The following is a 13,151-nucleotide window of genomic DNA, read 5'->3' as shown; positions in this document are numbered from 1 at the left end:
AAAAAAAAAAAAAAAAACCACCACAAACAAACCCAAAACAACCCAAAATAGTGTGAGGGTCAGTTGCTTAAGCTCCAGGTTTGTGAACTTTAATAGTGTACATGGATTATAATTTGCCAGATGGTTCCCCTCTGCTGTGACAGAGATACAAATCTATTTTAAAGCCAAGAGCTGAAACACCAATGGCTTTAGAAGGTGAAGCTTTTGGGAAAGAAAATGGAATTAAAAAGCATTTGCAGAAATTTTGCTGAGTGGTTAAGATTGCTTCCTAGATCTGCGTGTGATTTTGTATCATATCTGTGTGTCTGCATATGTCAGACTTTGAAATTTATGGTAGTCTACTATTAACATAATTAAATACAGGCTAGTAAATCCCTCAGTGGTCCATGCACCAGCTCAGTCCCGTGTTCAGTAACAACACAGGGATTAAGTGAAGCTGAATCTTTGTGCAAGGCTGATGCTGGAGTAGGTTTCACCCCAGATCAGGGGAGCAGCTTGGTGCGCCTTGCTTCTTCTATGTATATGTATGTGCAAATTGAGCTGAAGTAACGATGTTAAAGGGAGTTGTTTTTAAAGGTTTTGTATTTTGTTTTGAGATCAAGACATCATGGATTGGTATCTCTGAAAGCTGCTGAGTTTCAGAGCACTTTGCCAGCAGCTCCTCTTTTCCTTTTGTGCTATGGTTTGTGTAATTCCCTCTCCCCCATTTGTCAGCTTTGCTTTTCCTGTTCAGAGCTCTCGCATGAGTTTCCTTTTGACTTTGCCCAGACCAGAATGTTGCTTGTTTTGTCATTTTCCAGACTTGAAACTGCGGGATTTCCTGGTTGACAACGAGACATTCTCAGACTTCCTCCATCATAATGTGTCCATGCCATCATCTGCAGTAGAGGAGCTACTGGATGCAGAGGTCAACCTCCAGCAGGTAAGGAGCACTTTCAACCACTAACATAATGCTTGTCTATTGTTTGTTTAACCATAATGCCAAGATCCACAGTGCAGGACCCATCTGTGCTAGGTGTTGTACAAACACAGAGAAAAATGTAATGCCTGCTTCTCTCTTCGCTCTTGCTCTCAATTTACTGTCTTATTTGGTTGTAAGCTGTAAAAGGACTCCGAAACCCACATGCAATAGTTGTTTGGTCTCTGACTGTATGAGTGGGTCACAGCTTCATTCACAAGGTCATACAGAAGGGCCTATTCAGAGTATGCTAAACCTCTCGCAGCACATAAAGCCTTCTCCTGCAGTCTTAGTGTCTTGTGGTTGTTCAGAAAGCCCAGAAGTTATGATTTGCAAGCAAGTAAGGAACTGCGATCACCAAGGAGATGGGACTGTTGTTCACTGATGTTACTGTGGTGACAGTACTCCAGCATGCCAAGCGGGGTCATGTATCCAGCATACTGAATACAGTGCAAATACATAAAAATGGCCAAAGCCTCGTCTTGATGGGCATGTTGCTTCCTGGGGCAGAGTGGCTCAGCCTTGTGTTTCTCCGATAGTGGCAGGTGTGCTCAGAAGGGTGTGGGGTTTGGAAGGAGCCTGGATCAGCAGTGGGCAGGCAGCTGTCTAATCAAGCTTAGTATGCTGCCGTTGTTCAGGCATGGCCAGACAGCTGTAATGTGGCTTGGATGGCAGGAGTAGGTCCTATCCCTGTGAAAAGCTGCGGGGGCACAGGGAGGTCCTGGGCCAGGGCTGCAGCGTGATGCACTGAATGGCAGTGAGGAGTAAATAGTAATGGCCAGGGCATATGCTGCCTGGAACAAATCTCTGTTTCATACAGCAGGGACAGTCCCAGGAGAGAACGATGTGACCTGTGAGCACAAAACAGTCACCTGTGACTGCTTTCAGACATGAAGAGCTTAAAATGCGAGTGAAAGAGGTGGACAGACACAGGGGATGGTGGAAGGATCGTTCACCTTCACTTTTTTTGAGTGAGCACGAAGGCACTGGGAGACACTGGTTTTCTGTATGTCCAGCCAGGGAAGCTGCTCTAGTCTAATCCTAGGTCTCCTGAGTTCCGTTCCAGTGCCACAGGAATATCCCCTTTTCAGCATGGCTACGATGGTGGTAGTACCTCTGCTGGCAAAAAAACCCACCCAAACTTTTTCAAAAGGCCAGGTTTTTTGATGCGAGATCTATCCCATTCAGCTGAGTGTGCAGCATGGAAACATCCTATATTTGGCATATGGATGCAGACTAAAGTTAAAGTTTGCACAAGTGTTGCATTATAAATCTTTTCCCTCTCCTATCAATTCCATCTGCCTGTTTTCTGAACATAGTGCGCTTTTTCCCCCTGGATTGTTGATGCCCTTTTGGTTTTGAAAGACAAGAAAATTTTCAGGCTTACCAGCGTGATTCAGGATCTGTTAAGTCTTCTGGGATGTAGATCAATCCTCTTTAGTTGTTGCTGGAAGTTGGGCAATGCATGCTGGGTATTACAAAAGAACAGAAAGAAGAAATGAAGTGTAAAGCTGTTGTTCACTGTGCATTGACAATAAAATTATTCTCTCCATCTAGCCCCAAGGCAAACAAAATTCTTTCCAATGGAAGACTCTGGATTTTCCTTCTGTTTATCACCTTTATGAAGTTTGCACCTGTTTGATATGTACCTGTTTGTTGTTTGGCAAACCTAAATCCTGTAACTGACCTTACTAAAAGAAACTAGGCCATCAGGTCTGACAGGGACTGGTGATAATTCAGAGGGATTTTATGCACTTCTTTCATGAATAAGGTGCTTGCTAGTGGATTAGGAAACATTATCAACAAGCAAACCATCACCTTAAGTAAAATATGCCTGTGAAAGAAGACTCTAGGATCTTATCTGTTGTTTGTTGCAGCCAGTAAGATAAGTTTTAAGTTTTTTTCCACTGATACATTATCTGCCCCAAAACACTGTAAAATCTTTCTCTCAGCAGTTAGTAAAGAGATACTTCAGAGCTAAGGGAGAAGGTGATCCTGATCCAGAACAGCACAGAAAATGTCTGGCAGATATATCTGAGGAGTTTGGGACATAGGTCTTTCGCCCTTCACATACATTTGCCAGACTTGTGTCTGGTCACAAGCCTTGTTTTGTCTCTGTGGCTCAGTTCCCAGATGACTGAAGATTGGGCAATGTGTGTACCATTGGTTGGAGGAAACGGCTGCTGTGGAGCACAGGATCACTGTTGCTCTGTGCATGTGTGTGGAGAAGTGGAGAGAGACCTGCTTCCTCCAGGACTTTTCCCCCACGTACTCAGCAGGGAAACCTGTTTTTCTTGGAATTGAGTTGCGCATGTGTCAGGGCTGTGCAACTTGTAGATAAAAATGCTTCCTTACCTCTATCTGGAAGTGTCATGAATGGTTAGTTTTGTCTAGGTGATAACCAGTTTTGTGCTATGACTCTTACACGAGGGGAGACTTACATGCTTTCCCCACTTTTCCAGGTCATTGTGTCTGGTTACCGAATGCGACTGCGAGATCTCTGTAATAGCTCAACACTGTCTGAATTTCTTACAATCCAAAATCAGACAGTGGCCATGGATTCTGAAGCCTTCATTTGCACGTTGCCAAAGGAAAAACTCCATGCAGCCGAACAAGCCTTTCGTGTTAACCTGGATCCTTTGAAGCCCCTTCAGGTGAGTTCACTGGTCCCACCTGTGAGAGGCTATCATTGAAAAAGTGACATTTTCTAGGGCTTTCAGTCTAGGAACTTGTCCCTGCATTTCCGGACTGAACTGTTCGTTGGCAGTAAGAAAGAAGAAAGATGGTCTTTATCACTGGAGCATGAACAACATTGCTCCTTCCTGTCATTCTTACCCTTCCTGTTGCAGTGTGGTACTTGCAGAGCCTAAACGTGTGTGGTCTGCAGTTCAGTTTGTCAAGAGGAAAATATTTATGCTGCATAGTAACAAAGAGGCTCTTGGTTGTCCCTGTGTTTTGGTCAGATGTGTCTTGGCTGGAATTAGCCCAGATGTTGGACCAGCCTGTGCTGAGTGCTAAAACCATGAACCTCTGCCCTTACCATGGGGCCCCTGAGTGCAGAAGTTTCTAGCCAGTGGCAAGCCACAACCTTTGAGCAGGTTTAATTCATACAAAGAAGAGTCAAGTTTTAGAGCCCTGTTTCAAAGATTGACAAACTGAATGGGTTTTGGAGCAAGAATTCAATGAATTTCAGGAAAACAGACTGTTTAGGGGGTGATTGGAGACTAGAGCAGACATAGCTGTTTATCTAGCAAACCCCACTGATGCGTTGTTATAGGTCCGCAATATCTGGTGAAATACAAAAGTTTGAGGAAGTTAGTGCTGGAAATATTAGTAGAGAGAAGAATGGACCACAGAACCCACTCTTGTTACTAAAACAAACACTCTATTGTCTGTTGTGGAAGAAAGAAACACTTCGGCTGTGTGAGTTTCCAGATTTGACAAGCCTTTCAGGACTGAAAGTCATGTACCACTTGCTTGGCTTTGTCCCCAGTCAAAGAGGGTCATTATCAAGTACTGGAATCATATTACTCTTCTGCACAGTACATACTGGTCAGTTACTTCCCTCCACAGCTCATCTTCTGTTTTCCACATGTCCTCCATCTGCATTTTTCTTTCCTGCTGGAAAAGCAAGATAATCATAAGCGTTAAAGAGATGAGGTAACAGCACTAAAATTGTCCCCATAACAAAGATGGGCTGTTTGAAAAGGAATGGCTGTAAGCAGTTTCTTGTGTTCAGTTAGATGTATATGCATGCATTTACTTTAAACCATTCAGAGATGCTAGAATTTTGGGGACCAAAGCGCATGAAAATAGCTAGCTGTAGTACAACTCAGTATTGGTCTTCTGGGCCCCTCTGCTGCCCCTCAGTCTTGCTTTTCTCATTTATGGAAGTCTCTACAACTTAGCTGACAGAAGTGGGTACTGAGTGTATCTGTGTTGTTACATCTATATTGTTTGTTGGTGAAAGAAAGCAGTCATAAGCTACTCTGTGCCACTTGGCAACAGCAAAGTAGATGAAGACATTATGTGCAATTTTGGGGGACTTCTGAGAAGCTAGCTCATGATCTTGGCTTCAGAGGAAAAAAAGCTCGAGTCCAGAAGCCAGCAGTTCTAAACCTGCTGCTTATTGTACACTGTCTTGTAAAGGTCTGCAGTTTTCCTCAGAAAAATGTCACAGGCTATCCTCTAGTTAAGCTGCTGTAATACGTCAGTGAGTGAAATAAAAAACAACTGGCTTCAATGAGGCCAGGCAAAATGAATAAATTAACTCTAGGATCACGACCAACACGTTTGAAACTTAGTGTCTTTAAAGGCTAAAAAGTGCCGTGACCTGCAGTAACATCTTTGAACAAAGAGGGAACTTTCTGTTCATGAACAAAGGAGGCTTTTGGCATAGCTTGTCATTGAGGGCACTGTGGATCAAATCTTGGACATGCACACTGAAGCTAGCATGCACCTTTTCTACTACAGAGCCTGTAAACCAATGCCAACTTTGCCCAGAGAGATTTTTTTTTTTTTGCTTAAACCCCCTTGATGTACTTCACAGCATGGCATTTCAGTAAGTAAAAGTAAGGGCCAAATCAAATGCAGGTACAACAGCAATTCAGCAACTTGCATGCACCTTTTCTACTTCCGAGCCTGTAAACCAATGCCAACAATTTGCCCAGAGATTTTTTTTTTGCTTAAACCCCCTTGATGTACTTCAGAGCATGGCATTTCAGTAAGTAAAAGTAAGGGCCAAATCAAATGCAGGTACAACAGCAATTCAGAGGCAGGTTTTTGGCTCATGTAATGGGACCTGGGCTCCACTGGTTGCAGCTTTCTGTGATTTATGGAGAGGCAGTGTCTTAATATGATTAGGTCAATACAATTGGGGTGAAAAGGACTTGCAACTGTGTGCAAGAATTGTGTAAATTCAACCCCAAGGGCTTGAATAGTAAAATGGGAATTTTTGCCACTCAAGTATCTGGGCAGTAGAGTGGCTATAGTTTCCTGAAGTATCTTAATCCAGAAGACTCAGGCCAGCATCCACCTGCTTGTTCCTGCCCCTGTGCATTCCTGTTTGTTGTTCTCTCTGCAAGAGGATGAAGTAAATTACATATGGAATTGATCCAGATTAAAAGTGACTGACCTGATTGTGTGCTTACAAAAACATTTGTGCTGAAACATGAAGGGGAGGGTGCAAGATTGAGAACCTAGTGGTCAGGGCGTGTGTGTGTGGGCTAAGACCCTGATGCCAACACCTGCTTCTGCCAGCTTAAAGTGTGTGTGCATTTGCAGCCTGAGGAAAACTAGAAGTGTTCTAGGTAACTCACAGCAAAACAGTAATTATTAGAAAATTACGGACAAAGCACAGTTTTGAAAAGGAAATTAAAATGTGTGCATGGTGAAATGCATGAGCTCTAAATGTCACAGCACTGTTAAGGAGTTTTTTTGAAAAGAAAGGCAAAAAATAAACACTTTTCTTTACATATCTGCTCATTGGTTGAGCTTGAGTGTTGCCCAAAGTGCAATAGTACAGTTAAGACAAAGAAGTACTTCTAATTAAAATTTTCCACTAGGATTTTTAGCTCTGCCACTGATCCTTTGTATGACTTCAATTTAGCCTGCTCTGTAGGATGAGAAAACCAGAGCCAAGCACATAGAGGCATGGTAGGGAGGTTAAAGTGTGTCGTCTTATTCTTTCTTATGTAAGAACCTATTTGGGGCAGCCTGTTTAGATCAAAACCAGCAGAATATCTGGGAGTGATCACAAGGTGCCAAGGTGGAGGATCAGCTTTCCTTCTTGACTGAGTATTCACTCCACTACAAGCAACAAGTGTTTCAAAAAGTCAAATTCCCTTTTCCAGGACCCACATCTTCATCCATTCTCCAAAGCCTTTTGGCCAACAATAAATACTACGGGGCATAGGACATCTTGTACAAGCCCCTTGTGGACACATCTTCTCTTCTTGAGGTTTGCCTTTCACTGGGTGTAGGCAGTGAGACTGTGAGGCAGGAGAAGCTGGTTTGAGAACAACAGTGAAACCGCACCTCTAATTGCATGCACACAAATTTCCTTTTCAGTATTTTCCCTGTGCTAGGCCAGTAGTTGTGCCATGGAAGAGCTACACAGGTTGGGAAAGGTTACAGACACCCCTGGTTAGCAAGAGCAATGGCAGTAAGTCAGAGGTGTCCCACTGGAGTGGTGTTGTGATGGGTGGGGACTGTCTTAAATCATAAAAATACCTGTCTGTGGGACAGCTTTCCCTCTGCAAATCTCCCCAGTTTTGAAAATGATTTGGGGGAAAGTTTAAATGACAAAGACAATTCAAATTGGTCCTGTGGGATTTTGTCTCTGCAGCACTGCTTAAGAAGGGCTTTGCCACACTCACTTCCAGTGGTGTGGGTCTGTAGTAAGCCATAAATATGTTGTGGCTTGTGTACTATAGTGGTGCTTGAAGGAGTGTGGGTGAGCACAGGAAAATCCAATTGTTTTTTCTCCCTTCGTAATACGGGTGGTATTTTGTCATATGGTTAGCATGAACTAAGCATTGAGTAATAAATGCATTCCAGTTGAAAAATGGCTTTCGAAAAGGTCTCTTAATGTAAATACATGCTGCAACTGAACTTGTGGCTTTCCCTGCTCTCTTGAGAGTGTTTTCAGTCAAGCACAATGATATTATGCTTTTAAGCAGCTGTACTTTAGGACTTCCACTCCCAGGAAACAAAAGCAGAAACTGAAAGCACGTGATTTTTCTGCAAAGTTCAGTGTAAAGTTTCTGCTAAGATCAGTATAAAGTTGTAATAACTATTTCAAAGCAAACATGGCAGAGTGGTCTCATTAAGCAGAAACAGTTCACTGTATGATGCAGACAGTGGCTGAATTTTGTTACGACCTCCCAACACCTCAAACACATGCATTCTCCTGCATGTTAAAGAAACAGAGTTGTCCATCCCTTCTAGCAGGAGCTGACAGGTGGACTTATTCAAGGCTTGTCTTGACTGTGCAGTCAACTCTAGTAACCTCAAGTATTTGTCTCTCTTTCAAGTCTTGTAGCATGCACGTACAAGCACACAGAGTCTACTCAGTGCAGTCTGTACCTCAAGAGTATGATGATGTTGGCTGCCCTAAAAGACAAGTCTAGATGAAAGCATGACTTGCCAGCTACTAACACAGTAATTGTACAGGGCACTTCTGTTCAAAACCTGCTAGAACTTTGTCTTTCCACAGTGTCCCTAGAAAAGACAGGTGATGTTTTTGCTGCATTTCAGTGGCCTGCCCCAAGATGTAGTGCAGACACCCACTAAAGACACTCTCACAGTGGGACCAATCTTACTGGAGCTGCCCTGAATCTAGAGGGCTGTTATGAATGTAACGAACTACTTTAATTAATGAGCCACTGCAAAGAGTTATTTTCCAGGGAAATTCATGACATGCTTATCTGTACAAAGACGACTGGTCATTTGTGACTGATTTGTGTCATTGTCTCTGGAGATATGACTTGTGAGAGGCTCCCTGAGGCGGGCATTAGGGTGCAAAGGGTGGTGGTAAAGAAAGCAAAATTCCCTCCATAGCAGTGTCATCACTGCAAGTTCTGGCGAGAAATGAACTTGGAGTGCTGTGAATTTGTTAGGGAAGAAAGGTCAGGGTGGTGGAGTGTGAAAGGATAGGTGGGTTCTCCTCATATTTCACAGTAAGGTTTGCAAGCTCCTTGAATCACTGAAGATGTGTATACTGGGTCAGACCAAAGTCCTGTTCAGCTCAGTGTCCCCTGAGTGCTAGTCCAGCAGTGGCCCATAATGGACGTATGTGAAAGAATGCAGGCATGGGGCAAGTATATAGTAACATTTCCTCAATGTAATGTCCCGTTCAGTTCTTGCAACTCAGACTTTCTCAGCTACTGCTAGGATCTTGGGGTTTAATAGCACTTTGGTAAGCTTTTTTTCTTTAATGAATTCTTCTAAGCATTTCTCAAACCCACATTAACTGTCGGTACATTCAGCATTGCATAGTATCTACAGTATTTCTCCATTTTGACTAAGCTGTGTGTGCAGTAGCTCCTTTGGTTTGTTTTAAACTGATATTTTCACCGGAAGCCCTCTAGTCCTGTATGATGAGGTGCAGTGAGCAATCATCCCCTGTTCCCATTCTCCATCCCACTTGTAATTCTACAGACCTCTGTCATAACCTCTATTTGTCACTACAGGTCCCACTGGAAGAACTGTGGTCTATTGTTCTTCCTTCAGAAGCCATTCTTATCCTGAATCATACTCGTGGCCTTTTTCTGTACTTGTGTTTCTTCAGAGATGGAGGATGCAAAATTGCATATAGTACTTGAGAACCGAGATTGCATCATGGATTTATATTGATGTTGATCTGTCTTACCACTGTAATTCTAAGATCTCCTTTTCTGAGTGGCAGTAGCTAGTTCAGAGCCATCAAAGGGTATCTTAAGGTAGAACTGTCTTCTCCCTGTATACTTTACTGTGCAGCACTGAATTTCATCTGGCACTTTATAACAGTGTGTCAGCATGAGGCCTTTTACTAATCCTTCGCAATTGGCTTTTGACTTTTCACTGCTCTGAACCAATTAGTATTATCAGAAGACTCTTCCTCATCCACCCTGTCCCTGAATCACCTCTGAATACAGTGAACAACACAAATCTGTGTAGAGCTTGATGAGGTATATGGGCTGAACAAGCATGTCTACTGTTATACATGAACCTAGGACTTTCTACCTCATCTTGTTGCTGAAATGGTAGTGCAAGCTATGTAGCTTTGACACTTCCTGACTGTATTTCTATAAATATGTCTTGAAGGTCTTAGGCTGTGAGGAGTTTGTATTGCTTTTCTTTTAGCCCTAATGATGTGTTTTGATTTATCCAACCTTAAGGACTGTGTTTAGTAGAAATCCATAGAGGTTATAGAGACCTTCCCTGAATTTGCAACTGGCTTTGGAGCAGGCACTAACTGTGCACTCAGAAAAGTTGGTTGGGTCTTAAATGCACCGGCAGATCAGTGGAACAGTGCCCATTTATGCCAGCTGGCACTGACCAGGTCTTATCACCCTCCAGCAAATCAGCTAGGAACATGTGAAAGCCTCCAGACTTTGCTTCCAGAAATTGCCCCAGGAAAGATGTGAAAATGGAAAGCTTCAGCCCGAAAGATGTGTGCTAAAATCAAGGGCCTTGGCTGTTCCTCTGTGTGTCACAATTATTTTAATCTTCATTCCCTTGAAAGAAGGATTGTGTCCAAATGTTACCCATGCAAGATAATCCACATATGTGAACAGAAGGGAAAAAGAACTGCACAAACCAAAACCCAGGCCCACTAGTTGCATGTAGAGCAACTGGAAACAAGGAGTTGTCTTCAGTGTGACTCCCTGCCTAGAGCAGATAGTTTCCTGAAAGCTGTGCCTTCCACTTCTGGAAGCCTGTCAGTCTGTCTCTTGTGATGATGGTGAATGCCAGCTGTTTCATGGAAGCTGGTTGTTTTAAAATATACCCTTGATTTGGATAAAAAACATAAAGGCCTGATGGAGGAATTAAGTGATGAAGATGATGTACACTGCGGCAGGAGTTCTATGTATCTGAGCTGGTATCTGTGGAGTCCCACTGAAAGCTTGTGTCTACCCACTGGTTTTTTCCTCCCTTGTGTAGACTTTGCATCCCTCTCTTGCCACTGGCTTGGTAGGATTTCAGGTCTGTCCACATGCTGTCCTGTAGGCTGTGCTTGTTTTGTGACCTGGAATGCAAGCCATCCTTTGCACTGTAAGTGTATGTGCATGCATTTAGCATTTTATTGCGATGGTTCTGGTTATGGCATCTGCATACCTAACCTGTGAGGAAGGAAAGGGGTGTCCCCATTGCATTGTGGGACACTGAAGCCCAGGGTATTTTATGCTCAAGGTTGCACAGAAAGCCAGCTCTGTCTTCTCAATCAAGTATTTTGCCATGTAAACAGTCCTTACTACTCTTCTTTACAATAATGTTCACAAGAGTTTAATTTCTTTCTTTGTGCCTTGCAGTGACTTCTAGTTTCCTTTTCTCTCTTCCTGCAGAGACGAATTTCTTTCAATTCCTCCTTGTATGATCTGTCAGAAACTGTGGAAGCTTTGAGAGAGAGCCTTGGGAAGCTCGTTAAAGAGGTAAGAACACATCACTGTGGTTGCTGTCTTAGCCTGCAATCGAGTACAAGAAGCACGAGTCTCCTTGGTGCAACTCAAAGTCAAATCCCTGGCTTGTTTTGAAACTTCCCCCGTCCTACAGCCGTTCTCCCTGTGTCGGTAGAGGCGGCATGCACTTTGCAACCCCTTGGCACTTCAAGTTATGAACACCATAGGAGTTTCAGATGTGAGGCTAAAGATTGGGTCCTCATGGGAGGAGCAGGAATTAAGATGTTTTCTGTGGGGTTTGCCTTCTCAGCAGTGGCACAACTGTTGGGCTTGCAATACATCTTGCTGCCTAGCAGTGCCTTGCAAACTGCATGTGGAGGTTTGCCTCCTCTCTAGTTTTTTCACTGAGGTGCCAACCATGTCAGGGTTGTTACTTGGTTGTATCTACTGGTCTCTGGGTGCGGTGAGGGTATGGCATGTGGAAGAGATGTTGTGGCTGTTCTGATCTAAATTAGTAGCTATAGGCTACTGTTTGCTCTTTGTCTAACTAGCTTTTTGGGGCAGATTGTTTTCCAGTCTTTGTGGGGTGCTCAGTGCAATGGCATCACAACACTGGCTGAGAAAGGCTCTGGCAAAACATAAATAGGGATTTGCAGAGGCAAAGTGACATTATAGAGACTGTAAGTATTTGTTTTTGCAGGTGAAATGATGGATTAAGAAAAAAGCCCTGCATGCCTCGCATGAGTCAGAAGTCCAAAACTTTTTTTTTCTGAACCAGAAAGTTATCTTAGTTGCTTTTTGGCTGGCACTGACTTTGAAGCGCTGCTACTAGGCAAAAACATTCTCTCCCTGAAGCAGAAATCACAATCATCTAAACTAAACAATGCTGCTGCCTCCTCCTCCCCTTCCCTAGGCTTCTGTCTTTGCATCAGAGCAAGACAGCTCAGAGCTGTGAACGGCAGTAACCTCTGAGAGCATGCACAAGAGCAGGTCACTTCAGGTTAGCGTGCGCTCCACTCCCACGGAGGGGCGGCTGCCGGGAGCCAGCGCCATGCCAGCCAACAATTCCTGGCACGCATCCCTCCCCAAGTCCCACAACCTGCCGCTGGGCCCCATTTACAGTGAAATTAAGATGATTCCAGGATCAGCTTCAGTTAAGACTGTAGCAGAGCTCTTGCTGCTAGTGGGGAGGTTGCCCTTCAGAGTTTGATTACAGCTGTTTCCCGTTATGTCACTTAAGCTTGCCTTTTTTTCTTGTCTGGGATAAAAATAATTGAAACCATGTGATATTCAGTTTGCTGATGTGGCCGAAAATGTCCCAGGGTAATGTGCCTTTTGCTTGGCAGCTGTTTTGGGTAGGACTACCTTTTATTCTGCCCTATAGCTGTGCAAACAAAGGCAGCTTTTTCCTCTGCGTACAGCGTGAGCTGCTCCAGATGGCTTGACCGAAAGTTACTTCTTATTGTCCGGCAGGCTGATTTCTGTGTGAAAAGGAGGGACTTGCTCCCTTGTTTCGAAGGGCAGCAGCTTGAGGGGGTGGAGAGAACTATTGTTTGTGCCATGTCTAGGAGCCTTTCTAGCAAGGAATTTTAATTAGAGAATGGTCTGAACAAAATATTTGTTTGAGTATGGGGATTGATTGGATCTGTGTCCCTGGGCTCTGTAAATCAACCTAGGAGGGCAGATTAAACACTGAAAGCAAGGGCAACTATTAAGAAACACTTAGAGAGCCGTGTCTGGGAGAAGAAATAGCTCAGTAACCCTTCACACATGAGCTCCTTGCTTCCAGTGGTGTGAACAGAGCAGCTCTGCATGTCAATTGTACAGTTGCTGGTGCCAAAGATGAAACAAAGCTGCTTGCTCGAACTGTTTTAAAATTATGTGTAAAAATGTATTTGTTAATGCAATCCCTCTGCAAGATGGTTAACACCTCATATGTTTACGGGAATTAGCTGCTCTTCCTATTTGTGTACCTTTGCTCATGTTAGGGAGTTTATGGTACTTCAGCTAAAGTAGTTGGCTTTTTGCTGAGGAAAAATCAGCTGTTTTACCTAAGGTACCAAAAACTGCTGGGGGGGGGGGGCCCCTTTGAT

At 43.6% G+C, this 13,151-nt stretch overlaps 1 protein-coding gene across 1 annotated transcript in view; it reads left to right on the top strand.

Annotated features, from left to right (window-relative positions):
* Positions 1 to 13,151, top strand: part of ABCA1 (ATP binding cassette subfamily A member 1) — an 80,059-nt gene that overhangs the window by 28,967 nt on the left and 37,941 nt on the right. Inside the window, exons 5-7 of the mRNA XM_009286260.1 lie at positions 801 to 922; positions 3,421 to 3,612; positions 11,005 to 11,091. Coding sequence (XP_009284535.1) covers positions 801 to 922; positions 3,421 to 3,612; positions 11,005 to 11,091 — 401 coding nt within the window. The remainder of the gene's footprint in view (positions 1 to 800; positions 923 to 3,420; positions 3,613 to 11,004; positions 11,092 to 13,151) is intronic.

Source organism: Aptenodytes forsteri, unplaced genomic scaffold (assembly GCF_000699145.1).
Source record: "Aptenodytes forsteri isolate BGI_AS27 unplaced genomic scaffold, ASM69914v1 Scaffold412, whole genome shotgun sequence".
Taxonomy (NCBI): Eukaryota; Metazoa; Chordata; class Aves; order Sphenisciformes; family Spheniscidae; genus Aptenodytes; species Aptenodytes forsteri.
Note: the sequence above shows the minus strand (reverse complement) of the source record. Positions and strands in the feature narration are given on the sequence as shown.